The 27326-nt window shown below is 42.2% G+C and overlaps 1 protein-coding gene and 1 pseudogene across 6 annotated transcripts in view; both read left to right on the top strand.

The window, feature by feature from the left end:
* The window catches only part of RNF38 (ring finger protein 38), a 105041-nt gene that overhangs the window by 28278 nt on the left and 49437 nt on the right, over positions 1–27326 (top strand). For all 6 annotated transcript variants that reach the window (XR_009447664.1, XM_059657345.1, XM_059657344.1 and 3 more), the window contains exon 2: positions 14081–14151. Coding sequence is in view for 5 of the 6 variants with exons in the window: in XM_059657345.1 (XP_059513328.1) it covers positions 14081–14151 (71 nt within the window). In the remaining variant the exon portion in view is untranslated. The remainder of the gene's footprint in view (positions 1–14080; positions 14152–27326) is intronic.
* On the top strand, positions 3800–4092 carry LOC132212146 (LYR motif-containing protein 4-like; annotated as a pseudogene).

Below are 27326 nucleotides of genomic sequence, written 5' to 3'. Positions count from 1 at the left end.
GGGTGCCTTCTTATCTTGAAGCTCTCTGGTTAGGAGCTCAAATGTGGACTTAGTATATATATATATAGTGGGTTTCTTTCCCAGTCTTGCAACCAGGGAACTTCTGTTCTCTTAGGATTGTCACCCTGTTGCGGTTCTGCATTCCAGAAGGGTTGGTGTGTGAGAAGAGAGCAAATCCATGACCTTTGTTGTTTAGCATGTTGCAGCCAGCAGTAATCTGCCTTGCCTGAAAACTCTATTTTACTAAAAGCAGTGATTCTGATCTGATAAAGCCACAGATCTTCTCTCCTAACATATGCATGTATGCACATGCATGCAGAATTTTGTGTACAGTTTAGTGAGTTCACAGACCTGAGGTCCATTGATAAATTTGTTTAGGGCCTGTGGACTGCAGTTTGAGAACCTGTACATTAAAGATTGACATCAATAAGGCTGATCATAAAATTTGTACACTAAAGCTTAAAAATTATTCTGAACAAATGCTTTTAAACTACTTAAGTAAATAATGTCTGCCCATTTGCTGACTTTCAAAATCTCATGGTATGAGGAGAGCTCTGTTGAAAGGATAGATGCATGTCCCCTTATAGCTCAGTAGGAAAGAGTTAAAAATTAATAGATCAGTTGCAGTTAAATAGTTTAAATTCAGTCAGGGAGAATCTGATTAAAGCATGTACTACTTTAAACCATTACCTGTATGCTATGTGTGTTTCTGCAAGATAGTTTTATCTCATGTGTGGTTTAAATGCATTTAATACCTGTGAGTTCAGGGCCTCCATGTTGTGAAAAACAGCCAGCACCTGTGATAAAGCTAGTCCTACCTAAACAAGTTCACCTAGCAGAAATAAGATTTTAGGGTTTCATGATCTTATTCCTGGAAGGACCAGTGTCTGTGAATTTAAAGAGTTTAGGGAAATTTTGGCTTCTTTAATGGTTTTATCAGCTTGTCTCTTATCTATACTAATAAAAGTCTAGGTGGTCCTCGTGCTCTTGTGTGACGCCCTCAGGTCACAAGATGGCTGTCACAAGATGTCCAGCAGGGGAGGGCAGTTGGGGGCGACCAGGCCTGCAGGGGAGGGCAGTTAGGGGCGACCAGGCAGGCAGGGGAGGGCAGTTGGGGGGCGATCAGGCAGGCAGGGGAGGGCAGTTGGGGGGCGATCAGGCCAGCAGGGGAGCAGTTAGGCATCAATCAGGCCAGCAGGGGAGCAGTTAGGGGGTGATCAGGCTGGCAGGCAGAAGCAGTTAGGGGCAAACAGGCAGGCATGTTCAGAACTCTCTAGCTCTCTTTAGTCTCCGTGGATCTTCCTGTGCCTGGCTGAGGCCACAGAAAAAGATCCTGAGGCAAACTGAGCCTTTATTTTATAGTCAGAGGTAAACAAGGTAGTGGTTACCAAAGTTACACTGTTCCTGTGAGTTTCACTTGTTTACACTGTTTTTGTGAGTTTCACTTGTTTTTGTTCTTGTTCTTGCTGCACTTCCTCAGCCCATTAGCTTCCCCGATAAGATCTAGGGAGCGTCATAAGGTCAAGCCTAAATATGCTAAGAGGACTGTGCCCTCTAAGCTGGGACTTGTTTGTGACTTTGCCAACAGGTCAGTCCGAGGCTTAATCCTATATCGGCTCCCCACACAGGCAGGCAAGCAGTTAGGAGCCAGCAGTCCCGGATTGTGAGAGGGATGTCCGACTGCCAGTTTAGGCTGCAGGGATCAGGCCTAAACCAGTAGTTGGACATCCCCCGAGGGGTCCCAGATTGGAGAGGGTGCAGGCTGGGCTGAGGGACACCCCTATCTCCCTGTATGAATTTTGTGCACCAGGCCTCTAGTCTGTATATATAAACCCTAATATGCAAATAGACCGAACAGCAGAACAATTAAACAACCGGTCGCTATGATGTGTGCTGACCACCAGGGGGCGCGCATGGAACATGGCGGGTGTCAGCAGCAGGCGGCAGAGCGCGGGCATTGGCCGCGGCTGGATGGTGGAGCAGGTGAGCAGGGGAGCCAGACTAAGGCAGGGCACCAGTTGCTGTCATCGGGGCAAGCCTCTGGTGGTTACTGAAAATTCTTTGCTCCCGCGTGCCGCGGTCCAGCCGGGCACTCGCACCCTGCTGCTGGCACCGGCCCCGATTGCTCAGCACTGTCAGAAGCTGCCGGCCCCAACTGCCCCTCAGGACTTCTCCACCTCCCCCTATTCCTGAGGGGCGATCGGGCCTGGCAGCTACCTCTCGCAACTGCTGCTGGCAACGGCTCCGCTCACACCCGCAGCCAGTGCTGGAGCTGCCATCGCCCAGCGCCAGTCCTGATTGCTTGGCGCCGTCAGCAGGTGCAAGTGGCGATTGCTGGCTCCAATCGCCCCTGAGGGCTTCTCCACCTCCCCCTGCTCCTGAGCAGCGATCAAAGCAGCAGCCGCCACTCTCACCTGCTGAAGGCGCCAGCCCCACTCACACCCACTGCTGGCATCAGCTCCAATTTCTCTGCGCCGTCAGCAGGTGCGAGCAGGGCCGGCACCATCAGCATGTGGGAGCGGCAGCGGTGAGAGTAGGGCTGCTGGCAGACAGGAGACCAGAGGCTGTGGTGGGCGAGGCCGGGCAGCGGCATGGAGGATGGGCCAAGATCTGCCCCTGTGCCCACCGCAGCCTCATGGCCCACAGTTTCTTTCAAGGTGCACGAATTTGTGCACTGGGCCCCAAGTTGTATGATAATCTTTCAGGATGTGAGTGTTAATGTAAGTAGCACAAAAAGCATTTGGAGTAGAAACTAGCAGTTCTGGCTATTAGTATCTTTTCTGCCACTAAACCCTGTGATCTTGGACAGGTCATTCAATCTTTCTGTGCTTTACTTATCTCAAAAAATAGGGAGGTTGAACTTTCACTAAGATTCTTATAACTTACTGGAGGCCTGATGCATGAAAATTTATGCAAGAGTAGACCTTCCTTCCCCCGGCTGCCAGCACTGGCTTCCCTCCGGCACCTAGGACCCACGCTTTCCTCCAGTTGCCAGCAGGCACCCGGGACCCAGGCTTCCCTCCTCTGGCTGCCGGGCCTGGGCAGGCACCCAGAATCTGGGCTGCTTCCCTCCGGCCGCCAGCAGGCACCGGGGACCCGGGCAGCTTCCCTCCAACTGCTGACAGGCACCCAGAACCTGGACTTCACTCCGGCCCCGGCTTCATCCAGAAGGACATCTGATCTAATTAGCATATTACCCTTTTATTATTATAGATTATTCTAAAGCACATCCACCATTAAATAGGTCAACACAGTGGTCAACACAACCCAATGTATTGGTCTAAAGACCTGATGCAATGTAGGACATAGCAATTCTAGGGCATTTTGAGCTAGCCAGGAACAGAGAAGCAGTGGGCATTCATTATACTCAGTGAGTCCAGTAGGTTAAAATCTGAATTACAGGAAGAAGCTAAGAGAAACCCTCAGCCCAGGAAGGGAGGCAATTTCACTGGCAAAGTCAGAGCCTAGATCATTGATGAGAAAAACCAAGAACCTGGCATTCAGCAGCAAGCATTAGAGTTTTATAATTAATGATGATTACCTGTCATGAAAATTTTTAGAGTAGTTATACAGCAGATGAATGCATATTTTGGAATAATATCAGTAAATATGATTGAAATAAAAATTATTTGTTAGATTAGCTCTTATCAAGAAAATTTTATCCAGCAGCAGCCTGCCTCCAGCCACTAGCAAGACCAAGCCCCCACTGCTTTTTATTTCATTTGTGGTTTTACATAGGCTGAAAATTTTGTGGTTGGGTTAAGCATTGACCTCCGTGAAGAGGACCCCACTTTTTTTTCTTTTCAAAATGGCAGCCTCCAGCCGCACACAACGGTTAAGATATATGCTGGGCTATGCTGCGAGAGAGGAAGCATTTCAGTGCCTCCAGTTATAGAACTTCTGTTATCAGGGGGATAAGAGATGCCTTTGAAGAAAATAAGAATGTAAAAGGTCCTGTAGAAATTCAGGATAATGAATAAAGCCAAAAGAGACCTGGGAATGATTCATTGGCAGGCCCACATTGGCCAACTGTGTTTAACTGACAAGTTTATCCTTTAGAATCAGGAAAAGCCCAAGACCTAAGAACCACCTGCATCTTCATTCTGTGCTTGGGATGGGTGCTCCCAACAGACCATGAGTAGCCTCTTGCATCAGCTTAAAATAATAGCCTCTTGCTCAGCTTGCCCTGTCGTAACTGATAAATTGAGTGAGGTTTCCATTCTTTTGCAGCCATAATGAAAAAGGGTGGCTGTCTCTCTTTGGTTCAAAGTGTTAGAATTAAGAGCTGGAGTTCACTCAAAATTCTGCTATTTATTATTGTGACTCCTCTCCACCCCACCCCTCTTTAGTAGCCCATCACCACTTGTATAGAGCATCTCCAGACTTTGTTTCTTAGTTCTTTCTTTCAAGAAAGAGAGAGATGGGGAGGAAGAAGGAGGAGAGGGAGAAATGTCATCCAGGTGGAGTTTTTTCCTACTGATGCTAGAAAAATTAAAAATTAGTGTCCTAAGTTTTCTGTGATCTGGTCAAATGGCAATTTATGAAAGGGAAAAAAAGAGTAAGGAAAACAAGTGCAGTTGTAAACTGATTTATTTGCTCCTTAGCTTCCTTGTATTGGAGATAGTTGAGAGTTGAGTCCTTTGTATAGTTGTACTTATTATTAAAGAAACAAAATCTTTTTTTTCTTTATAAAATATATTTTTATTGATTTCAGAGAGAAGGGAAGAAGGAGAGGGAGAGGGAGAGATAGAAACACTCATGATAAGAGAGAATCATTCATGGGCTGCCTCCTGCACACCCCCTACTGGGAATCAAGCCCACAACCCGGGCATGTGCCCTGACGCTGGAATTGAAGCAGTGACTTGGTGCATGGGATGATACTCAACCACTGAGCCATACCACCTGGCAGAAACAAAAGCTTAATTGAGATAAAGTACAATACTGCATTGCAGTTACTCTATGAATTTATTTCTGCATACATATGAGGGCTGAATACTGATAAATTTGATTTTTCATTTGTAATGACTGAGGTTTACTTGGATACAACACAGAATTTTTGTTAACTAGTATAAATATGTAATCTTGGAAATCTGCTATCTAGTTACAGGATTTAAAATTAATGTATAATTGATACTTTTATTATGCATAAAGTGTTTTCTCACATTTTAAAAATACCTTGAGAAATACAGTATTTGTGCAGTACTGATGTGTCCAATGTTTTCTGTGGTTTAAAAATATTAAATCTATACACAGTGTTTATAATATTATAGGCAAAATTTTAATACTTGTTCTGGAAAAGTTCAAACATATACAAATGTAGAAAAACTAGACTAATGAACTCCCATGTACCCATCACCCAGGTTCAACAATTACCAAATTATGACAGTTTTATTTCATCTACATTTTCACTTATTTTCCCTATACCTACCTTGGATTTTTAAAAATTGATTTTAGCCCTAACCAGTTTGGCTCAGTGGATAGATAGAGCGTCGGCCTGCGGACTGAAAGGTTCCAGGTTCGATTCCGGTCAAGGGCATGTACCTTGGTTGCAGGCACATCCCCAGTGGGAGGTGTGCAGGAGGCAGCTGATCGATGTTTCTCTCCCATCGATGTTTCTAACTCTCTGTCCTTCTCCCTTCCTCTCTGTAAAAAATCAATAAAATATATTTTAAAAATAAAAATCAAAAATAAATAAAAATTGATTTTAGAGAGTGAGAGGAAGGGAGAGGGATAGAGAGATAGAAACATTGGTGAGAGAGAAACATCATTGATTGACTGCCTCACACCCCCTACTAGGGATTGAGCCCGCAACCTGGGCATGTGCCCTAACTGGGAATCAAACTGCGATTTCCTGGTTCCTGGGTTGATGCCACATCTGCTGGGCATATCTTGGATTATTTTTGAAACAATTCCCCCCATACCTACCTTGGATTATTTTTAAAAAACAATTCCCAATCTTGGGCAGCCATGACACTGTCTTGCCACCTGGTGGCAGCATGTCATAGTTTGAAAGTTATTAAGTCCTTTGAGACTGTAATTAAAAATAAAGGAATGGATCTGATCACAGAGGGAAGGCAGGGGCGGTTGGGTGAGTGGGGAGAAATCAACCAAAGAACTTGTATGCATATATGCATAACCCAGGGACACAAACTATAGGGTGGTGAAGGCCTGGGGAGGGAGTGGAGCAGGCTAGAAGAGGCCAATGGGGGAAAAGATGAACATATGTAATACTTTGAACAGTAAAGATTTTTAAAAAAATAAAGGAAAGGAAATGGGGAGTTATTGCTTAATAGTTATAGGGTTTCTGTTTGGGGTAATGATAAAGTTTTAGAATATAGATAGTAGTAATGGTTGTACAACATTGTGAATATAATTGATGTCACTGAATTATACACTTAAAAATGATAAAATGGTAAATTTTATGTGCTGTATATTTTACCACAATAAACAAATACCAAAAAAAAAAAAAAGACAACCTCATAATAGTATATGATAGCGTATAAATACATGAGGAGATTCAGTAGTATGGTTCTTGTGAAAAGAACTAATATTTATTTTCATACTATCTTTTTGGGAGAGAGAAAGACCTTGATCAGCCTTTAAGTCAGTGAGCTTCCAAAATTACTTTGAACAGCAAAACTATCTATCTATCTATCTATCTATCTATCTATCTATCTATCTATCTATATAAAGAGGTAATATGCAAATTGTCCACTACAGTGTCACAGTAACAACTGAGGCTGCGCATGCATGGAGCACCTCTAGGTCCCTGCCCCCCCCCCCACCCCCCCCCCCGCCATCGCTCCCTCCTGCCTCCCCAAGCTGCACAGCTCGCTCCCGCCTCCTGCGGAAGTGACACGGCTCCCTCCCTCATCCCAACTCCCACAGAAGCGGCGCGGCTCCCTCCCATGGAATCTGCGCAGGTCCCTCCCGGCTCCCACGGGTGCAGGCGGCTCCCTTCCAGCTCCTGTGGAAGTGGTGTGGCTCCCTTCTGGCTCACGCGGGCGCAGGCAGCTCAGCTCTCTCCTGCCTCCCACAGAAGTGGCGTGGCTTCTGTGGAAGCAGCATGGTTCCCTCCCGCCAGCTCCCGCTGGTGCATTGCGGCATCCACTGGCTCCTGTTGAATTGGTATGGGTCCCTCCTGGATCCCGCGGAAGGAAGTAGCTCACTCTTGGCTCCCACGCCAGTGGCTCATTCCCACCTCCTGCGGAAGCGGCACGGCTCCTGTGGAAGCAGCGCAGCTCCCTCCCGTCAGCTCCCACAGAAGTGGTGGGCAGCCTACTGCGCACCATATTGCGTGATGGGCCACTAGTCCTATATAATAAAAGGGTAATATGCAAGTAGACTGAACGGCAGAACAACCAAACAACCAATCGAAGTGTAATATGCTAATGATATGCTAAAGCTGCTCAACTGCTCGCTATGACATGCACTGACCACCAGGGGGCAGATGCTCCAACCCGTAGGTTAGCTTGCTGCTGGGGTCCATCTAATCGATATTGAGGGAGATGGGCCAGACATGCCCTGGAGCTCTCCCACGGTCCCTCCCCAGCCGGATTGTGCACCAGTAGGGTCCCTCAGCCTGGCCTGCGCCCTCTCGCAATCCAGGACCCCTGGGGATGTTGTAGTGCCGGTTTCAGCCCAATCCCACAGGCCACTCCTCTTGGGAGGGTGACAGTCGCAGAGCTCATGGCTGGTGAGCGCTGCTGTGGCAGCACGAGCCTCTCCCGATCGGGACTTACTGGGCACGAGTCCGCGGCAGGCACAGTGGGGCCAGGATGAGCGGGAGCAGCACCTAGGAGCTGCCAGCTGTGTTGGACTATGGGTTTCAGCCCAATCCCTGCAGGCCACCCAGAGGGACCCCACCTGTGCACGAATGTGTGCACCGGGCCTCTATTGGTAAATAGAATATTGAATTGGAACTCCTTGTAAGGGTGTAGAAAGCTTCTTCCATCTAGTTTAGTAAACTCCACTGCTTTCACCCAGTTGTAGGGCCCCTACATGTTTTTAACTGTGGCAAATCTTGGAACAGTTCCTTTTAGACACCAAAAAGCCATTATTCATCAGTTATAGAAAAGATCCAGGTATCAGTGGATGTTATATAACTGGTTTATCATTCAGGTCTTTTTCAGTCTGAGGTAATCATATACTCAGAACTTCTTTGAGGGGGAGTGGAGATGTAGGCACTTTCTAGAGAACATTGCAAATTATAAGAAAACGTGTAGTGGTCTAGATGCTCTGAGTTCAGAGCTGGAAGTGATCTTATATTATTTAGTCTTTCATTTTAAAGATACGAAAACTGAATTCCAGAGAGATCGGTTTGAACACTGCCACACAGCTAGTCAGTCAGTAGTAGGGCTGTGCATGTTGGACTTTACTATGGCTACTTAATAGCACAGATGTGTCAAAAAAGAAAATGGCTCTCTGCATATGTCTAGGGACAGGAATAGAATTCATTTTGATTTTTTCCCCTCCCTCTTGTTCTTTTACCTGATAATTGTGAGGTTCAGTTATTAAAGACCAGAAAACTCAAATCAACTAGAATATCCAATTCTTCTGAGAAGTCTGCTTTGAAAGGTTTTGTTGTATTTGGTCATTTCAATTTGCATTTGCACTTGCATAATACTTTGATATGGTTTATTACAATGAACACAAATCTAGTAGTTGGCAGAGAGATGGTTTGGGAGTTGTAGATCACTGACTTTGGCCTTAAGACCTATTCTGCCCATGCTCTGCCATTAAGTTTCTGTATGTCCCAGGGCAAGTCACTTCCTCTCAGGGGACCTTGGTTGTATGCTCAGTGTAACCTGGTAGAGATAGACTTGATGCGGTTAAGGGTTCCTGCCAGCACTGTCAACCAGAGCTGTTGAGCTTATGTAGGCTTCAGTATTGCAATGAAGAATCACCCTTTTCCATGTATTTAAGTAAAAAGAATTCACCATGTAAGTCGTGGCTTCTGCTTTGAAGTAGCTCTTGGTCTAGAAGAAGCAAAGCATTGTGTGATGTGATGTGCTATGCAGAGGGCTCTCTCAGCACGGAGGAAGAGTGTCTAAATCATGCTGTTTAGTCACAGTGATGAGACTGGAGTCAAAATTTCTAGCCAGATTCAATCACAAGAACTTAGTCTAATTTGATGTGTATTTACACTTAATAAACAGTCAAGTTTTTATATTTCATTTTTATTTTAATACAAAGAAACAATTGTTTCCAGACCATTTCCTTATCTCAAATTCAGGACTGACTATTGTATTTTGCAGTGTAATTGTCTCTGGGAACATGACAAATAGTGTCTCTGCTTTACATCACTACTTTGCCCCCTGGACCAAAATCACTCACTGATACTCTTTGCAGTTGCTCTGTTTCAATCATGATCTCTTTATGTTCCCTAGTTTTAAACTTTGGGCTCTATTCCCTGACTTTAATCCTCACTTCTATTCTCTTCCCTCAATTCCACACATTTTTCTGACTCTTCCCAGGATATTCTCTCTTTGTCCTTACAGTACTGCTGATCTTGTTTGTTTCTTTGGTCCCAGCATCTTCTGCTTCCTCAAGTATAACCATTTTTTAATGTATATCGGGGACTCCTTTAGTACGCAGATGAAGTTTATATATAGACCCCTTTGGAAGAGAACACTTTTAATTGCATAAAATAAAATACATGAGATTACAAAGGAAACCAGTTATACTGGAATGTAGTTATCAAACTTATTAAAAACTAATTTGTGATAAAATATATTTGCATCTTTATTAATGCATTAAATAAAACATTTTAACAGTGGGTCCAATAGTTATTGTAAATTCATAGTAGTGATAAGTGTAAATGATATTTCATTATGCCTACAGCAACTATACTATATAAAAATATACAGACAGTCCTCGGGTTATGGACTCAACATACATCGTTTCGTGGTTACGTCGCCATCTCCCATTTATTTAAAAAAAAAAAGTTCCAACTTTTCGACGTATGTACATATGTGCTTTATGTTTTTTATTATTTATTTACCACAAGTAAAGGTCAGGAATTGTTATCTTTCTTTAAAATTTTTTATTACTGTTTCACTTCATTACTGCTGTGTAGGTGCTCCATGTGAGTGACATAGGTGCTTATGTAGGTGGGTTCGACTTCTGGCGAAAATCGCATTATGTTGCACCATAGGAATGGATCTCTGACGTAACCTGAGGACCTACTGTATACTTTTTTATTAGTGACAAACCCAGAGTCACTGTCAATACTAATGTGGTTTGTTGCTATATTCATAACAGTGAATTTTTACATTTTGGTTTCAAGTTAATGAAAAGAAAGATACAGTTTTATGCCTATGTAAATCTTGGGTCCCAGGTTAAGAATGTGAGAACTGTAATACTGATATGAACAAACCATTGAGCGGGTCACCAAGTGGAAGTGCAGTCCTTGTCTGCATGGAAGCATACTGCCACTTTTGTCCCCTGGCACCTGCCAGTCAGCATTCATCATGGGAGAGGATTCAGACATGAACTTTATGCCTTGAATAGAGTGCCAAATTAGGTTTTGAGCAGGAATAATAACTTTATAAAATGCATTTTTTTAAAAAAAAAAAGCTGAACACCTGTAAACACTGTCATTTAATGTAATATATTTGGCTGCTGTCAAGTTTCAGAAATTGGCCCCTTTGTTCTAGTATAGAAAGTTTCTTCTTTTGTGGCTGGGTACTTCATTCTCTGATTAGCTTATCCAAAGCTGCCTAAAATCTGTGTTTTATTCTTCAGAAGTTCAGTTTGAGCTCTCTGTCTATACCCTTCGTCTTATGGGGCAGGGACTGCTGGAGAGAGAGGCTGGTGCTTGTGTGCATTCATTCACTTCTAGGATGCTTCTGCATTGTTTCTAGCAAAGGGCCTTTCCCTTAGTGGCAAAAGATTGATATTCAGGGCAAAGGGTCAAAGAGAGACCTTGCTCATTTTTACATTGGGTTGAATTTTTTTTACTGTTGAGGCTTTTTTAAAATGTTTTTTATAGTTTTCTTATTGATGAGAGAGAGAGAGAGAGAGAGAGAGAGAGAGAGAGAGAGAGAGAGAGAGAGAGAGATTGAGATTGAAACATTGATCTGGATCAAACCTGCAACCCAGGCATATGCCCTGACCAGGAATTGAACTACTACTGGTGTACAGGATGATGCTCCAACCAACTGAGCCACACTGGTCAGGGTTTACTGTTGAGTATTAAGAGTTCTTTAAAGACTTTCGGATACCAGTCTTTCCTATATGAGATACGCATTTTGCAAATATTTTCAATTGGTCTGTAGCTTTGTCTTTTCGTTCTCTTAACAGTGTCTTTCACAGAGCAGAAGTTTTAAATTTTAATGGAGTCCATTTTATCATTTTTTTTTCTTTTATGGATTATGCTTTTTATGTTGCATTTAAAAACTCATTGTCACCTTCGCCAGTTTGGCTCAGTGGATAGACATTGGCCTGAGGACTAAAGGGTCCCAGGTTCGATTCTGGCTATGGGCACATGCCTGGGTTGCGGGCTTGATCCCCCCCAGTGGGGGACTTGCAGGAGGCAGCCAATCAATGATTCTCTCTCATCATTGATGTTTCTATCTCTCTATTTCCCTTCCTCTCTGAAATCAATAAAAAATATATATTAAATAAATAAAAAAAAACTCACTATCAAGCCCAAGGTCATTTATATTTCTTCTGTGGTATCTTCCAAAAGTTTTGCAGTTTTGTTTTACATTTAGGCCTGTTATCAATAGGTTTTTATTGATTTCAGAAAGAAGAAGGGAGAGAGAAAAATATCAATGATGAGAGAGAATCATTGATATCGCTGCCTCCTGCACTGGGGGTCGAGCCAGCAACTGGATATGTGCTCTGACCAGGAATCAAACTGTGACCTCCTGGTTCATAGGTTAACACTCAATCACTGGGCCACAGGTCTATGATCTATTTTGAATTAATTCTTGTGAAAGGTGTAAGGTCAGTGTCTAGGTTCTTTTGTTGTTGCTTTTTAAAAAAATGTGGATGTCTTTTCATTTATTTTTAATAGTCTCAGAAGTTTCTTCTAAATTGCTAAATAATGTAATTATCATTTTTACAGCTTTCATGGAGTCTTAAGTTTTTGGCGATGGTCCCAAGTAATTCTCCCCCACAGTCATTAGATGGTATTATGTAAACTGTTTCCAATACTATTTTATCTTTCTTAAACTGTGTCCAATAGAAGTACACGTAACATAATATGTTAAATTCAAGGATTTTGTGTAAGAATAAAATAATGTCTGTTTTGATACCTCTTGGTAGTATCTAATGCATACTTACAATCATCAATTCTTAAGGTTCTTTTTACCAGTATAACTTCAGTATTACATAATACTAGATTAATAGGAGACTGAAAGTATAATTTTTACTATCTCCTTGAAACACATCGACCATATTTTTGACGTAATAGTTTATGCTGTGATTTGATTTGTCCTTCTGGTATCCCAAAATATTTCAACATTTGAGGACATTATTACATAACCTTTTTTCTAAATCATGTTTTGGAATACGTTATATGATGTTAACTGATTCCAGTACCGGAGGGAACTCTTATCCATATTGTATGTTTTTGGCAACTGTACCTCTTCCCCACCCCATCCTTCCCAGAATTGTTATCCAGTGGCAACACTTATTAATAAGGTTATTTCTGAAAAATAGAAATTGATAATAAATGTTAAATGTTTTTTCCAGCTTCTTTTGATGCGAACAAACTTTTAAAAATTGTGTTGTTTTTTCCCCCAATACTTTGTTGATAAATTTTCTTTTATTGAGGTTAAGGGATCAGGCTTTTCTTAGGTAAATATGAGTAGATTATGGTGACACTTTATTACATATGCTGTCATTTTTGCTAGATATATACTTTATGCTACAATTTTATATAGTATTCTTATTCCTGTGTTTGAGATGAATTTGTTTTCTTATTTTAATCCTTTAATGTTTTATAATCAATGTCATGCAAAGTGAGTTGGGAGACAACACCTTATACTGGGTAGGTTAGGAACAGTCACTCTCACTGGGATTATAGTATCTGTACATTTGAAGAAATTAACTGGTAAGCCTATATATAGTAAGGACTTTTTATCCTTTGAAGTTTAAAAAATAATTTTCTCATTTTTTTCTGCTATTGCCAATTTAATTATTTTCTCATTTTCTTTTTATGAATACATGAGTAATGTATAATAGAAATCAACTTTTAAACAAGTCTAAAATAGTAATTTCAATAAGTATGAAATAAACATTTTCGGTATTAGGAAATGTGTCAAAGTTTAGTTGGCAGCATTCTTTCTCAATGGCATATGGAATAATTGGACATCTGAATTGATGGCATCATAAATTTTATAAAATATGGTATTTGTCACTGTAATGTCCATAGGCATGGCAGTGGGATTTCCTAAGGTTCATCTAAATATTTACACATTAGAAACTGTAACTTGTCAGTAGGACAGTAGATCTTTGAGCTACCATTTTTCTGTATGCTGTGAGGTAGGAGCCAAAACTTTTTTCAAATGACTAATCAGTTCCCATCATTTCTCAAATAATCATTTGTTTTCCTATTGGTTAGAAATGTAACTGTTATCATAGAGCAGTTATTATTAAGAGATAGTTCTCCAAATGAAGAAATGGTTGGGCATATAAATAATATATATTTTAAAGTAGTAAAATCTATTTAAAATCATTTGATTGTGTATTGTATTATTTATATGCTGAGAATTTGTAGGGTCAGTTTTTTTCTTTTTCTAAGTATGTATAGTCTGAAAGGAGTATACTTTTTTTCCTAAAAAGAAGTTTGCCTTAGGTGGACTTACTTTGAAAACTAACCCTTCAGTATAGTAGCAGGTGGTGAATTAGGAGTTTGAATAACAGGGTTTTAGTCTTAGACTTGCCACTTCACTGACTGCTACTTTGTGCAATCAGCCTCTCCGAGTTTTGTGCTGAGTTAAACTACACTAATAATCCTAGTGTTGTTGAGGATTAGATGGGATAATGGATTTAAAAGCACTTTCACTTGGGAAAGCAATTTAAATGTTAGAAATTATCCATCTTAACTTTTCCTCCCTTTCTCTTGTAGGTAGTGTTGGTGCTTCTTTTCAGTGCCAGTCCATCCATCACGACCACATTTGTCATGATGACAGTGACAAGGTGAGGTCCATGTTGATGTTTATCATGGTGAAAATGCATGCTGCCCTTATATGTGGATCCACATGATTAACGCTGGACATAGGCCGGTGGAGTTTTGAAATGCACAGGGCCTTGCTGGTTTCTGTGTCTGATTATTAAACTGCTCCAGAAAACTTGAGGATAAAACTGTCAGCTGGATTCTTGGCAAGCCCTCCATATCCTTACCCATATCTCTCTCCCTGTCACCATGCATCCTCTTTTCTTGCACAGCCTGAATGGATTATTTTAATACATGAACAAGTGCTCCAAAGCTGATAACTCTCTCAGCAATTTGTGTCTGTTTCCAATTTGAAATATCTTAGACATTCCAATTAGGTTCATTTTTGTAGTTGATTGTGTTAGATTATAATTTCTTCTCATACTTACTTTGTTTGTTTGTGGTTGTTTTTGTTTTGTTTTGTGTGTTTTCTTTTTCTGTTTCCCAAGCCCACCTTAAATGTTGAGGATTGAGAATGGAACCTATCTGATTCATGCAAAAACAAACAAAAATACCTGGTGGTTTTGTTTCATTTTGGTGTTTTGCTTCTGTTCTTTTTATCTCTAAGAAACTTGATCTTTTGGGGGCTTTCCAATACTCATCAGCACTCTTGATGGCCTAACTCTTGCAGTGGATGCTAATGTGGGCTTTGTGTTTGGAACATCTGGCTGCTGATGTTTGATGGGCCTAAACTCAGTCTTTTCCATCATCAGTTTCTAATGGCTTCTCTCCAATTTCCTATGTCTTTTATGCAGTATGTATCATTCTCTATAGCTTCTCCAGGCATACCAATCCAGGTGATCTTTTTCTCTGCTGTTTTAATCAAGATCCTCCCTCATCCTGTTGGAGCTCAAACACGAAATTAGTTGATCACCGGGATTTTCCAAATAGCTTTCTTTGTTCTGTGTTGATCTCTCTGTCTTTGTGAGCTTTGCTCAGACATTTCATTCTGTTTACAAAGAGAGTGGCATGTTTTTAACATTCCAGAATCTCCTTTATTATTACAGTAATCCAGAGGCATAAGTTTAACTTTTATCTTCTTTTACAAGCAAGCCACTGAAAGAACCTTCTAGATCAGTGGTTCTCAACCTTCCTAATGCCGCGACCCTTTAATTCAGTTCCTCATGTTGTGGTGACCCCAACCATAAAATTATTTTCGTTGCTACTTCATAACTGTAATTTTGCTACTGTTATGAATCGTCATGTAAATATCTGATATGCAGGATGTATTTTCATTGTTACAAATTGAACATAATTAAAGCATAGTGATTAATTACAAAAACAATATGTAATTATATATGTGTTTTCCAATGGTCTTAGGCGACCCCTGTGAAAGGGTCGTTCAACCCCCAAAGGGGTTGCAACCCACAGGTTGAGAACCCCTGCTCTAGACTGTATAGTTGGCTCCATAAACTTCTGTATCCCATAGTTTTAGAAATAAGCATTTGAAAATAAAAGTGATGATAGAGAGAAAAGGCAAAATCACTTTAGGTCAGTAATATCACAGTATTTTGGGGTTAAATTTTCTTTCCCCTGCTAAGTATAATATGCCTCTATCCATTTGTTCATTTACAGTGGGAAAGCCAAGTTCTGTCTCCTGGTTTAGTATGGAGATGAGGTTTCTATCCACCTCAGCCAGATACTTACTACTTTAAAAAGATTTTCCTCCTAATTTCTGAATCTTTGTATGACTGATTTTATACTTTTAAATGTATTTTTATTGCTTTTTTAGAGAGAGAGGAAGGGAGAAGGATGGAGAGATGGAATCATCGCTGAAATTGATGCCTCCATCATGCCACCTGCTGGGGATCAGGCCCAAAATCTGGGCATGTGCCCTGATCTGGAATCGAACCAGTGACCTCTTGATTAATGGGCCAATGTTCAAGCATTGAGCTATACCAGCCAGGCTGATTTTTTGCTTTTAAAAATGGGATTTTTCCTGAAATACCTAGGGAAGGGGAAGAGAAGTTTAAGGGATTTTGTCACTTAATCAGTAGATCAAAGAACTTTCAGAGATGCTCTCCTCTTTATTGCCTACCATGTGTGTACTTGGGAAATGGGGACAATGGATTAGGATCTCGTGACTATTTATAATTTTTTCAACTGATTCAGTCAGTAAATAGTATGTATTGATTGGCACTTACGTAACGCATCATGATACTAAACAAAGGTTCCTGTTTTTTTCATGAGTGTACAGTCTTAACTGGGGGAGGCAGACAATAAAACAAATGTAATAGATAAATTATATAGTATGTAACAATGAACACAGTGGATTAAAGAAAATGTAGAGCAGAATAAGTGGGATGAAGACTACCAGGAGTTGCCCTTGCTGATTTGGCTCAGTGGATAGCGCGTTGGCCTGCCGACTCAAAGGTCCTGGGTTCGATTCAAAGGGCCTGGGTTCGATTCCAGTCAAGGGCACATGCCCAGGTTGTGGCTCAATCCCCGATAGGGGGCGTGCAGGAGGCAGCAGATCAATGATTCTCTCTCATCATTGATGTTTCTATTTCTCTCTCCCTCTCCCTTCCTCTCTGAAATTAGTAAGAATATATTTAAAAAAAAAAAAAAAGACTACCAGGAGTTGGATGGTCAATTGCTTTGAATAAGATCTTAGGCATCATTCTGGGGAGTAGAGTGGTAGATAGCATGTTAAAACAGCTTATGACATTTCTTTGTATAACAAATGGGTATTGGATTTGCAAAAACAAATATGAATCTGCTGCCTGATATATATATGGCTTGGATGTGTGCGTTTTCTCTCTCTCCTCTTATCTCCCTTTGTCCCCCTATCCCCTCCCTTCTCTCTTCTTCCCTCTCTTGTTCCCTCCTTCTCTCCCTCTCAGAATTAAAGGGTTTATAGAGCACAGCTAGTCTAACTCTGTGGGAGAAATGACTTATTCAGGAGTCACCCAACAGTGGGGCTAGACCAAATCTTCTATCCCGATACAAGTCAGGTAAAATAATTCCTTAGCTATTCTGAACACATTGTCAAAACACATATTGATGCTTTGCTTATTGTCCTCACTTAAATTTCAGGCATGGCTCATTTCTCAGATTTGGGAATAAAAGTGATTTTTCTTAAAAGTTGACTCAATTTTAACTAATCCATGTGTGATTGGGGGTGGAACCAGGAGTCAGGCAAAGAGAAAAACGGCCAGTCCATTTTTGGGGTCTTTCTTCTATAGCAGGGGTCCTCAAACTACGGCCCGTGGGCCACATGCAAATACAAATATTGTACTTGTTCCCGTTTTGTTTTTTTACTTCAAAATAAGATATGTGCAGTGTGCATAGGAATTTGTTCATAGTTTTTTTTAAAACTATAGTCCGGCCCTCCAATGGTCTGAGGGACAGTGAACTGGCCCCCTGTTTAAAAAGTTTGAGGACCCCTGTTCTACAGCCTTGGAAGTGGTGGCAAGTCCCCAAATTTTATGGCTTGGCCTGTTTTCCAACTTAAGTTTCTCTGCTGATGTATATTGGCTTGTAGCCTATAGTGCTGGTATCAATTGACCATTTAAGTTTAATAATAAAAGACTGGTTAATGATTACAGTGCATTGAAATACCTTCACAAGGAAAGGAGAATGTTTTGTGGACCAGTGTGTGTTTTAAAGTTATTATTTTTTAAAATCAGTACTTTTTAATAGAAACAACTTGCCGGGGTCCAACCCCAGCGGGTCCAGGGGTTCCCAAAGGCGTAGACGGAGTCGGCGAAGAAGGAAGGACACGGAGACAGTGTTCAGTTGATCAGCAACCTAGCCAGGATCTCTAGCCCGGATCTCCAGAGAGGTTCTGCTTCGGATCTCCAGCGAGGTTCTGTAGCCATGTTCCCTCGCTAGGTTCTCCAGCCAGGTTCTGTCCAGGCTCTCCAGTCAGGTTCAGTGTCCAGGTTCCAGTCAGGTTCTCCTGCCAATCTCTGTAGTCAGGTTCAGTCCAGGATCCCTTGCCATGTTCTCCCGCTAGGCCCTGTCTCTAGGCTCTGAGGCCAGTCCCTCTCCAGGATCCTCCGGCATGCTCTCTCCAGCGAAGTTCTTCTGTCTCTAGGCTCCGTGTAGGTTCTGTCTTCTTGATTCTGTTCTAAGTTCTGAGTGTTTCTGTCTTGTTACAACTGTATTTATACCAGTTGATTCAATCCTATCAATCTCTATTCCAAAGGTTAGGGCGTTTCTTATCTCCATTCCAGGGAGAAAAGATTATGTAGTTTAAGCATGATTGTTCGTAGTTAAAGGGATTAATTACCCGCCTGGCACTTAGTTGAGGGGTTTTATTCCCTCCCTAACTTCAGGGGAAAATCCCTACCAGGGGATTCAACCTTTCTCGGAGAGGTGACTTTGGTTAAAACACAGCGCCAAGAAGGTGAGCAAACATATTAAGAACCGTATGCCATATATGCCAGGTCCCTTGAAACAGCAAGGATGGACCGGCTCCCGGCAACAACTTGACCAAAAATCAGCTACAGAATTTTGAAATCAGCTACAGAATTAAAACAAAGTTTAATGAGAAACCTGCGTGTTTAAATCACATTTATACTGCTTAGGTAAAAGACCTAAGAGTTGCCCATAATCTATTTCTGGTGTTATATTTGCTGATACTTTAGATTTGGATAATTCTGTTAATGTTTTTTCTGAATGGGAACTCCTGTTTCTTTTTCATTTTGTCTTAAGGGGAGGAATCATCTGTTTACATATTAAAAACAATGGGAGGAGGTCTGTCGATATAACACTAAATAGATTAGGACAGATAAGCAAAGAGTAACTTTGTGTGTAAGCTAGTTTATAAAGGCCAGATTCTGTTACATTAAAGTCTATGTGCTACATATAAAATATTGTAGTTACATCAATATTGAGTAAATTTGTTGGTATGTCAAATTTTTGTTTACAAATACTGACGTAGTTTAAAAAACCTAAAGGGAGGCTTAAATAGTATTGAGCATTGTCTTGCTACAGTTAATTATATCTGGATTCTAGGAAAAATAAATGATACTGGGAGTTGAAAAAAACAACACATTGATACTAATTAGCAGTCACTCCCCCAGCTCCTGACAATCACTGATCTTTCTGTCACTATAGATTTGCCTATTCTGCACATTCTATGTAATAATCTATATAATAAAAGGGTAATATGCAAATCGACTGAACAGCGGAACAACCGGTCACTATGACGCACACTGACCACCAGGGGGCAGACATTCAACTCAGGAGGTGCCCCCTGGTGGTCAGTGTGCTCCCACAAGGGGAGTGCTGATCAGCCAGAAGTTGGCTGATGGCTGGCGAGCACAGTGGTGGTGGTGGGAGCCTCTCCTGCCTCCTTAGCAGTCGGACATCCCCTGAGGGCTCCCAGACTGAAAAAGGGCACAGGCCGGGCTGAGGGACCTCTCTCTCCCCCTCCAGTGCACGAATGTCATGCACCGGGCCTCTAGTTTCATGTAAATGGAATCACACAATATGTGGCTGTTTATGTCTGGCTTCTCTCACTTAGCATGATGATTTCAGGGCTCATCTGTGTTGTAGCATGAATCAGTACTCCATTCCTTTTTATGGGTGAATAATATTTCACTGTAGGGACCTATCACATTTTGTTTATCTGTTCACTAGTTAATGGATATTGGTTTATTTTCCAATGTACCTGCACCATTTTGCATTCCAGAAAATGCGCCAACACTTTTTGATTGTCTTTTAAATTATAGTGAGTGTGAAATGGCATCTCATTGCGGTTTTAATTTGCATTTCTCTAGTGACTAATGACATCTACCAGGATTCCCTAGAGGAGATCCAGTTCTCATCAAACATGGGGGAGGTTACAAGATATTCACATGGTCTGATCCACTTAGAGAACATTCTCATGTTTCTTGCATCTCAAACATTTTAAACTCTCTCATTACTATGTCCCTTTCAGCAGTGCTTTTTCATTGTTCTGCCCAAAGTGAAGGAGCTAGTTGTGCGTCTCTGTTTCTTAATCGGGGCTTATACCATTAATTATTTTCTTGAAGCCCTTGTATAAGTACAGCCCATCACTGGCTTTTCAGATCATATTTTCCTTTAGTGCCTTCTTTCCTGTGACTATTCAATGGATTTTGTAAAACTATACTAGCAGAGAGTTACTTACACCCAGATTAAGCTTCTGGAGCAATTTAGAGTGAGAGTCTTAGCAACTAAAATTTCTCCTACGATGTGCCTTGTTCACCAGAACAGAATGAGCAAGGGGACTTTGAGATCTCTGCTTCAAAGGTACATGTTAAGGAGGGTCAGGCCTCAGAGTCAGCTCTTTGCCATTTACTGTGCTCAGACATGGAACATATATGATGCATAGTGCATGTTTTATTTGCACCCTAGCCACTTCATTTCTGGCATGGTGTAAGTCTCTTATTTTTTTCTTTCTAATTCGGTTTATCCTGGGCATCTGGTTTATTCACTCATCCCTCTTGAACTCCTTCCTGGCTGATGACTTTTCACCCTGTATCTGCTTTAGCTTCTTCCTGCCTTCACTGTCTTAAGAGTTCTTCCTCCATCATCCCCTCTGCTATGGAGCAGTGCCTGACATCTCTCACCTGCACTGTGGGTCTGACACTCTCTTATCCCAAAGCCTATCCTATATAATAAAAGGGTAATATGCAAATTGACCCTAATGGTGGAAAGACCGGTCACTATGATGCACACTGACTACCAGGGGGAGACGCTCAATGCAGGAGCTGCCCTCTGGTGGTCAGTGCACTCCCACAGGGGGAGCTCTGCTCAGCCACAAGCTGAGCTGACGGCTGTGAGCGCAGCAGCGGTGGCGGGAGCCTCTCCCGCCTCCTCGACAACGCTAAGGATGTCCGACTGCGGCTTAGGCTGCCATCAGACATCCCCCAAGGACTCCCAGGCTGCCAGAGGGATGTCTGACTGCCAGCTTAGGCCCGATCCCCCCAGGGAGCACACTGACAACCAGAGGGCAGTTTCTGCATTGAACATCTGCCCCCTGGTGGTCAGTGTGCATCATAGTGACCGGTTGGTGGTGGCAGGTGGACATCCTCCAAGGGGTCCCGGACTGCGAGAGGGCGCAGGCTGGGCTGAGGGACATCCCCCCCCCCCCAACCAGTGCACGAATTTTTGTGCACCAGGCCTCTAGTATAGCTATATTATGGAAGGTTTTCAGTGAGTTTGGGTGCACTTTTACAATTATAACTGGCAGCTGCTGATAATTAACCTTTTCATTCTGGAGGGATAACAGGGATGAAAGTGTCTATGCTGCTTGTTTCACCTTAGATCAAGTTTGGTCATGCTTGTAGATTCAGCATAGCCTGAATAGTGCTAAACCAATACACCTTTCCTCTGAGTAGATTAATCTTATTATTTCCTTTTAACTGGTTTTGGTAGAAGTAGGGGAACTTTTAGGGGAGGAGGATGAGCAGAGCTTGCTTCAGGAAATTTTGAAATTTTTTGTGTCCTTGTTCCTCTCGTTTAACTACCCACTCTGTTTCTGTCCCCCATTTCTCCCTGGGAATTTACCTATTGATAAAAACCTTAGAAATATCACTGTGGTAAAGTATTTACATATCTTTAATGAAACTGTTGAGCTCTTGCCATGTGCTAGACCCCTTGCCAGAGTCTGTGAGGCTTAGTCTATAGCTTCAAGGAATTTACTGTCTAATGGGCAAAAGAGTCAAGTAAATGTATATTTGCAAAGTTAAGAGGATAAATGCTATTTTAGACCAGAGTAGAGGCTACTAACTCAGCAGTGGTGGTTGAGATTGGAATGAGGTTGCAGTCAGGAGACTTGGCAGTGGATATGATGGTAGCACAACCCCTTTTCTGACAGTATTAAGGGTGGGAAACTGCCTCCTTATCATAGAGGTCACAGACTTCCAGCAGGAAGACCATTCTCTACCCAGCACTTTCTTTGGCAGGGCAGGGCCCAAAAGTGTGTAGCTTTTCTTTTCCTGATCTTTTTCCTTCATGTGCATGGTTCTTTGGCATCTGGACAAGTGCTTCTTTATCTTCAGCTTTTCAATCATGTCTTTCAACATGTTAAACTAGGAGATGCCCTCCTTTTTTTTTTGTTTCTTCTATCAGCCAACATTCTCCCAATATGGATGTCAGTAATATACAAAGGAGAAATCAGACCTGCCCCAGAGGAGCTTATTAGAGTTTTAGAGGGGGAAATAGACATTTAAAAAATACTGTCAGGTGTTATGATACACGTGTGTAGACTAGGGTAAGAAACCTACAGCCTGTGATCATTTCTTTTGTATAAAGGTCCTTCAAAACAGCAGTCGCCAACCTTTCAGACCTTGTGGCCCACCAGTGGTCCGTGGCCCACCGGTTGGCAACCGCTGCTTCAAATAACTATTATTTAGATACTAGTGGCCTGGTGCCCGAAGTGCACGGGTGGGGTCCGGCCGGCCTGCCCGATCGGAGTGCTGGGGGCGATAGGGGGTGGGGCTGGCCGGGGGGAGGGGCCATGGGCAGTTGGCTGGCTGGCCCTGCCCCCTGGCTGAACTCCCGGTCGAGGGGAGCCTTTTATTATATAGGATTCTTTGATATCTAGAAATGAAAAAAATTGAGCACAAAATCAAATTTTATATTTACTGTTTGGCAGACTACTACTACTTAGGTAAAATTTATGTGTAAGTATTACTTATAAAGTGTACTTGAAAACATATTTCCAGCAGTAGTACCCTTCAAATTGACAAGATCGTGAGATAGTTTTCTAGAAGCAGATTGTGAGTTTCAGAATGAGGAAAAGACAGAAAATCTAACGAGAAATCCATAATTATTCAAGAAATTTAATTCCAAGTTCAGTTGACTAACCAGAAAATTCTACCAAACATTTAAAGAAAGAATAACACCAATCTTACAGAAACTCTTCCAGGGAGTAGAAAGAGAACACTTTCTGATTTCGTTTTCTGAGGCTAGCATAACCTTTGTAACAAAAGTTGACAAAGACATTACAAAAATATAAAATAACAGCTCATCTCATTCAAGCACACAGATATAAAAGTCCTAAACAGAATATTGGCAAACCAAATCCAACAACATATAAGACATGTTTTGATATCAGAGAGGGACAAACATCAATGATGAGAGAGAATGATTGATTGGCTGCCTCCTGCAATACCCGGAGGATAGAGCCTGCAACCCAGGCCTGTGTCCTGACCTGAAATTGAACCCATGACTTCCTGGTTCATTGGTTGACACTCAACCATTGACCCACACTGGCCAGGCAAGACATTTTTTTTTTTTAATTAGAAATATAAAGTTGGTTTAACACCCAAAACCAATCATTGTAATTCACACATTAACAGAAAAAATCATATAATTAGCTCATAGATGAAAAAAAAAGTAAAATTAAACATCCATTTATGTTAAACGTTAAACAAAATAGAAATAAAAGAGAACTCCCCTTAATTTGCTAAAGTGGTTACAAAAAAAACCTACTGTAAAAATATTTAAATGTGAAATGTTGAAAGTTTTCCTGTTTTGAAATAAGATAGAAATGCCTGCTCTCACTGTATCTGTTTAGCACTGTACCAGAGATCCTAGCCAGTACAGTAAATCAAGACCAAAAAAGAAAAAGAATAAAAGGAAAATGTGTTGGAAAGAAAGATATTGAACAGTCATTATTTCCTGCTAACAGGATTGTATGTATAGAAAATTCAAAAGAATACAGGTTAAACTATTAGAATTAATAATCTATAATAGCCGAAACCGGTTTGGCTCAGTGGATAGAGCATCGGCTTGCGGACTGAAGGGTCCCAGATTCGATTCCGGTCAAGGGCATGTGCCTGGGTTGCGGGCACATCCCCAGTGGGAGATGTGTAGGAGGCAGCTGATCGATGTTTCTCTCTCATCGATGTTTCTAACTCTCTATCTCTCTCCCTTCCTCTCTGTAAAAAATCAATAAAATATATTAAAAAAATAATCTATAATAATAAAAGCATAATGTGCTAATTAGACTGGACAGCCAAACGACCTTCTGGGCGTCCTTCCAGACAAAGCTGCTGCGGCGGGGGCCGATGCAGAGACGGTTAGGGGCAATCAGGCAGGCAGGCCAGCAGTTAGAGGCGATCAGTCAGGCAGACAGAGTGGTTAGGGGCGATCAGGCAAGCAGGCAGAGGTAGTTAGGGGCAATCAGGCAGGCAGGCAAGCAGTTAGGGGCATCAGGCAGGCAGGCAGAGGTAGTTAGGGGCAATCAGGCAGGCAGGCAAGCAGTTAGGGGCATCAGGCAGGCAGGTGAGTTGTTAGGAGTGATCAGGCAGGTAGGCAGAGTGGTTAGGGGCGATCAGGCAGGCAGGCAGGTGAACGGTTAGGAGCCAGTGGTCCCAGATGCAAGAGGGATGTCCAACTGCCGGCTTAGGCCCGATCCCTGCAGGATCCCTGCAGGATCAGTCCTAAACCGGCAGTTGGACATAACCGGAGGGGTCCTGGATTGCAAGAGGGTGCAGGCCAGGCTGAGGGACCAACCCCCTACCCCCCCTCCCCTGCATGAATTTCGTGCACCGGGCCTCTAGTTATATAAAAAACCTAGATAAAGCTAAGAAAAATGTGCAAGACAGCTACAAAAAATCGTGAAGCATTATGGAAAAAAATTAGTGACTCAGACAATATAAGGATGCATCTTGCTCATAGATAGAAGATTCAATATTGTAAAGCTATCAGCAGCCCCTATATCATCTCTAGATCCAGTGCAGCCCAATCAAAATATCAGGTGTTATTGACACGTATTGGAATGGTAGGACACCAGAGTAGACAACCCCAGTAACCAGACATATTTAAAAGAACTTCAGTATTTTCCTGTTTGGTAAGCATTGTTTTAGTATGCAGGTTTCCTCCATTATCTTAAAGGAGAGCATTTCTGTGAAACCTTTCATAAGCTGAAGTGGCATAAAGTGCACATCTTGCTAACAAATGTGCAAAATAAATCAAGATAAAGCACAGATACTCAGATACAGTTTAGAGCAATGGCAGCTTGCTGCTGAGATGCTGAGTGTAGCTGCCCATAAAGGAGCTTGGTGGTGCCACTCTTTCTGCACAGCAAAACAAATGCTCATCCCCTATTTTTACTAAATCCTCTTCAGATTCCTTTTGGCTAGCAAAAACAGGCACTAATGTAGTTCTTCCGTAAAAGTAAAGTGATACAAAGCAGGCTTTTGAAATGTGGGGGATACCTATATTTTTATTTTAGATGTGAGGGGACATAAATGACTTGTGTACCTCAGGAAGAAGTTTTTAGTAGTCATTCACATTTTTCACATCTCTTGTGAAAACCAATTTTAAAGGGCAGTCTTGGAGTCAAAATTCTCAAGAAGTTCTTCTCACAAGCAACTATCCCTACAAGTGCTATGCTGTCCCCTAGCTACATGTGACTATTAACTGATCTGGTCATCACGTTGCACTAGCCCCATTTCAAGTGCTCAGTAGCCATAGGTAGCTGTGGCCACCTTTTGGATGGTGCAGATGTCAGACATTTCCATCACTGCAGAAAGTATTATTGGTCACCTCTAACAAGACTTCCCCTTTTTTTTTTAAATCAGACACCAAATAAAGTTATAGGTGGACTGGAGTTGAACAAATGCTCTGGTATAATTGGCCCACCTTAAACTTATCTTTGGGTATTTATTAGCAGGCACCAGATTTTTTGGTTAAGAAATCAATTAGAGAAGAAATTGCAGTACGAATTTCAAACTATTCAACCTTGAGGGGGAGGGAGCATTGTTTACATCTAGGCAGACTCCTTGGGTTAAGCCTTAAGAGCCCAGGTAGCTAAGATCTTAATCATTTGAGAAGGGTTCTCAAGGAATTTGCCTCACAAAGGGGGATTCAGATAAACTGAACTGTTAGGAACCCTGGAGGACTGTAGTAGATTTTTGCTGCTGAGATTCAGCACTTGAGGAATCTGACTCTTATGATTGGACATCTCTCAAATGGTAATTTCCCACCCCTTTCCCAGTATTTTTCCTCCTTTTTCCCTCTCAACACATAGCCCATATCCCAGTATACAGGAAAAACTGTTTCAGGGAGGTATTGTGTAAGGAAGCTTGTGTATCTGAGATTCTGGTGGAAGTTCTGTAATGTCAGGTCAATCCACAGCAGCAGAGGAGGAGTTATGAGGAATTCAGATGTTAAAAATGGATTGCATTGAGTGTAAACGTGTGGCTGGGATTTATGACTCTTTACCGTGAAATGGAAAATAAAAATGTAAAAAATTGGGTGTAATCATCTCCAAATTGGCTGCTTTGTTAGATTGGCAGAGTTCTTTGAGGGAAGAATCAACTATGTAACTGGGTTATATAATGGTGGTTGGGGTTGGGGGAGGGGTTATGTTCATAGGGGCCCTTATCTCATTCTGGCTTTTCTTTGTCCAAGAATTGTAAAAACCTTTGATGTTATTGCTGGAGTTTTGAGTCAGCAGTTGCTAAGCACCTGCTGTTGTGTTTCAGGCTGTATGTAGGTTTGGACCTTGGGGTGGTTACAGAGTCAAAACAGAGTCCCAGTGCTGAGCCTGATCTGGGAGACAGATATCAACACTAATAAAAGAGAAAAATGGTAATTGGCGTACGAGCTACCCTTTTCATTGGCTAATCAGGGCTATATGCAAATTAACTGCCAACTAAGATTGGCAGTTAACTGCCAACAAGATGGCGGTTAATTTGCATATGTAGGCACAATGCAGGGAGGCGAAAGGGAAAGCAGGAAGAAGCCCCCTGCCACTGACAGCAATCGGAAACCCAGGGGGGAGCTAAGAGCTGGGGGGCAGGGCAAAGGTGGCCATGATAGGAGAATCAGGCGCCTTTGCCGCCCTGGCCAGTGATAGCAGGAAGTAGGGGTGGAGCCAGCGATGGGAGCTGGGCACGGTCGAAGCTGGCAGTCCCAGGAGCTAGGGGTCCCTTGCCTGGGCCTAAAGCGAAGCCCACGATCGCGGGGCCGCTGCAGCTGCGGGTCCCCGCTGCCCGGGCCGGACGCCTCGGCCAGAGGCGTCAGGCCTGGGCAAGGGGCTGATCCTGCGATTGGAGGGTGATGGGGGTCAACGCCTGAGGGCTCCCAGTATGTGAGAGGGGGCAGGCTGGGCTGAGGGACACCCCACCCCCCCACCCAGTGCACGAATTTCGTGCACCGGGCCCCTAGTATACAGATAATTACCATATTCATACATAGAGGTTCAGAGGGTCCTGGAGCATCATTTTAG

Source organism: Myotis daubentonii, chromosome 11 (assembly GCF_963259705.1).
Source record: "Myotis daubentonii chromosome 11, mMyoDau2.1, whole genome shotgun sequence".
Taxonomy (NCBI): Eukaryota; Metazoa; Chordata; class Mammalia; order Chiroptera; family Vespertilionidae; genus Myotis; species Myotis daubentonii.
Note: the sequence above shows the minus strand (reverse complement) of the source record. Positions and strands in the feature narration are given on the sequence as shown.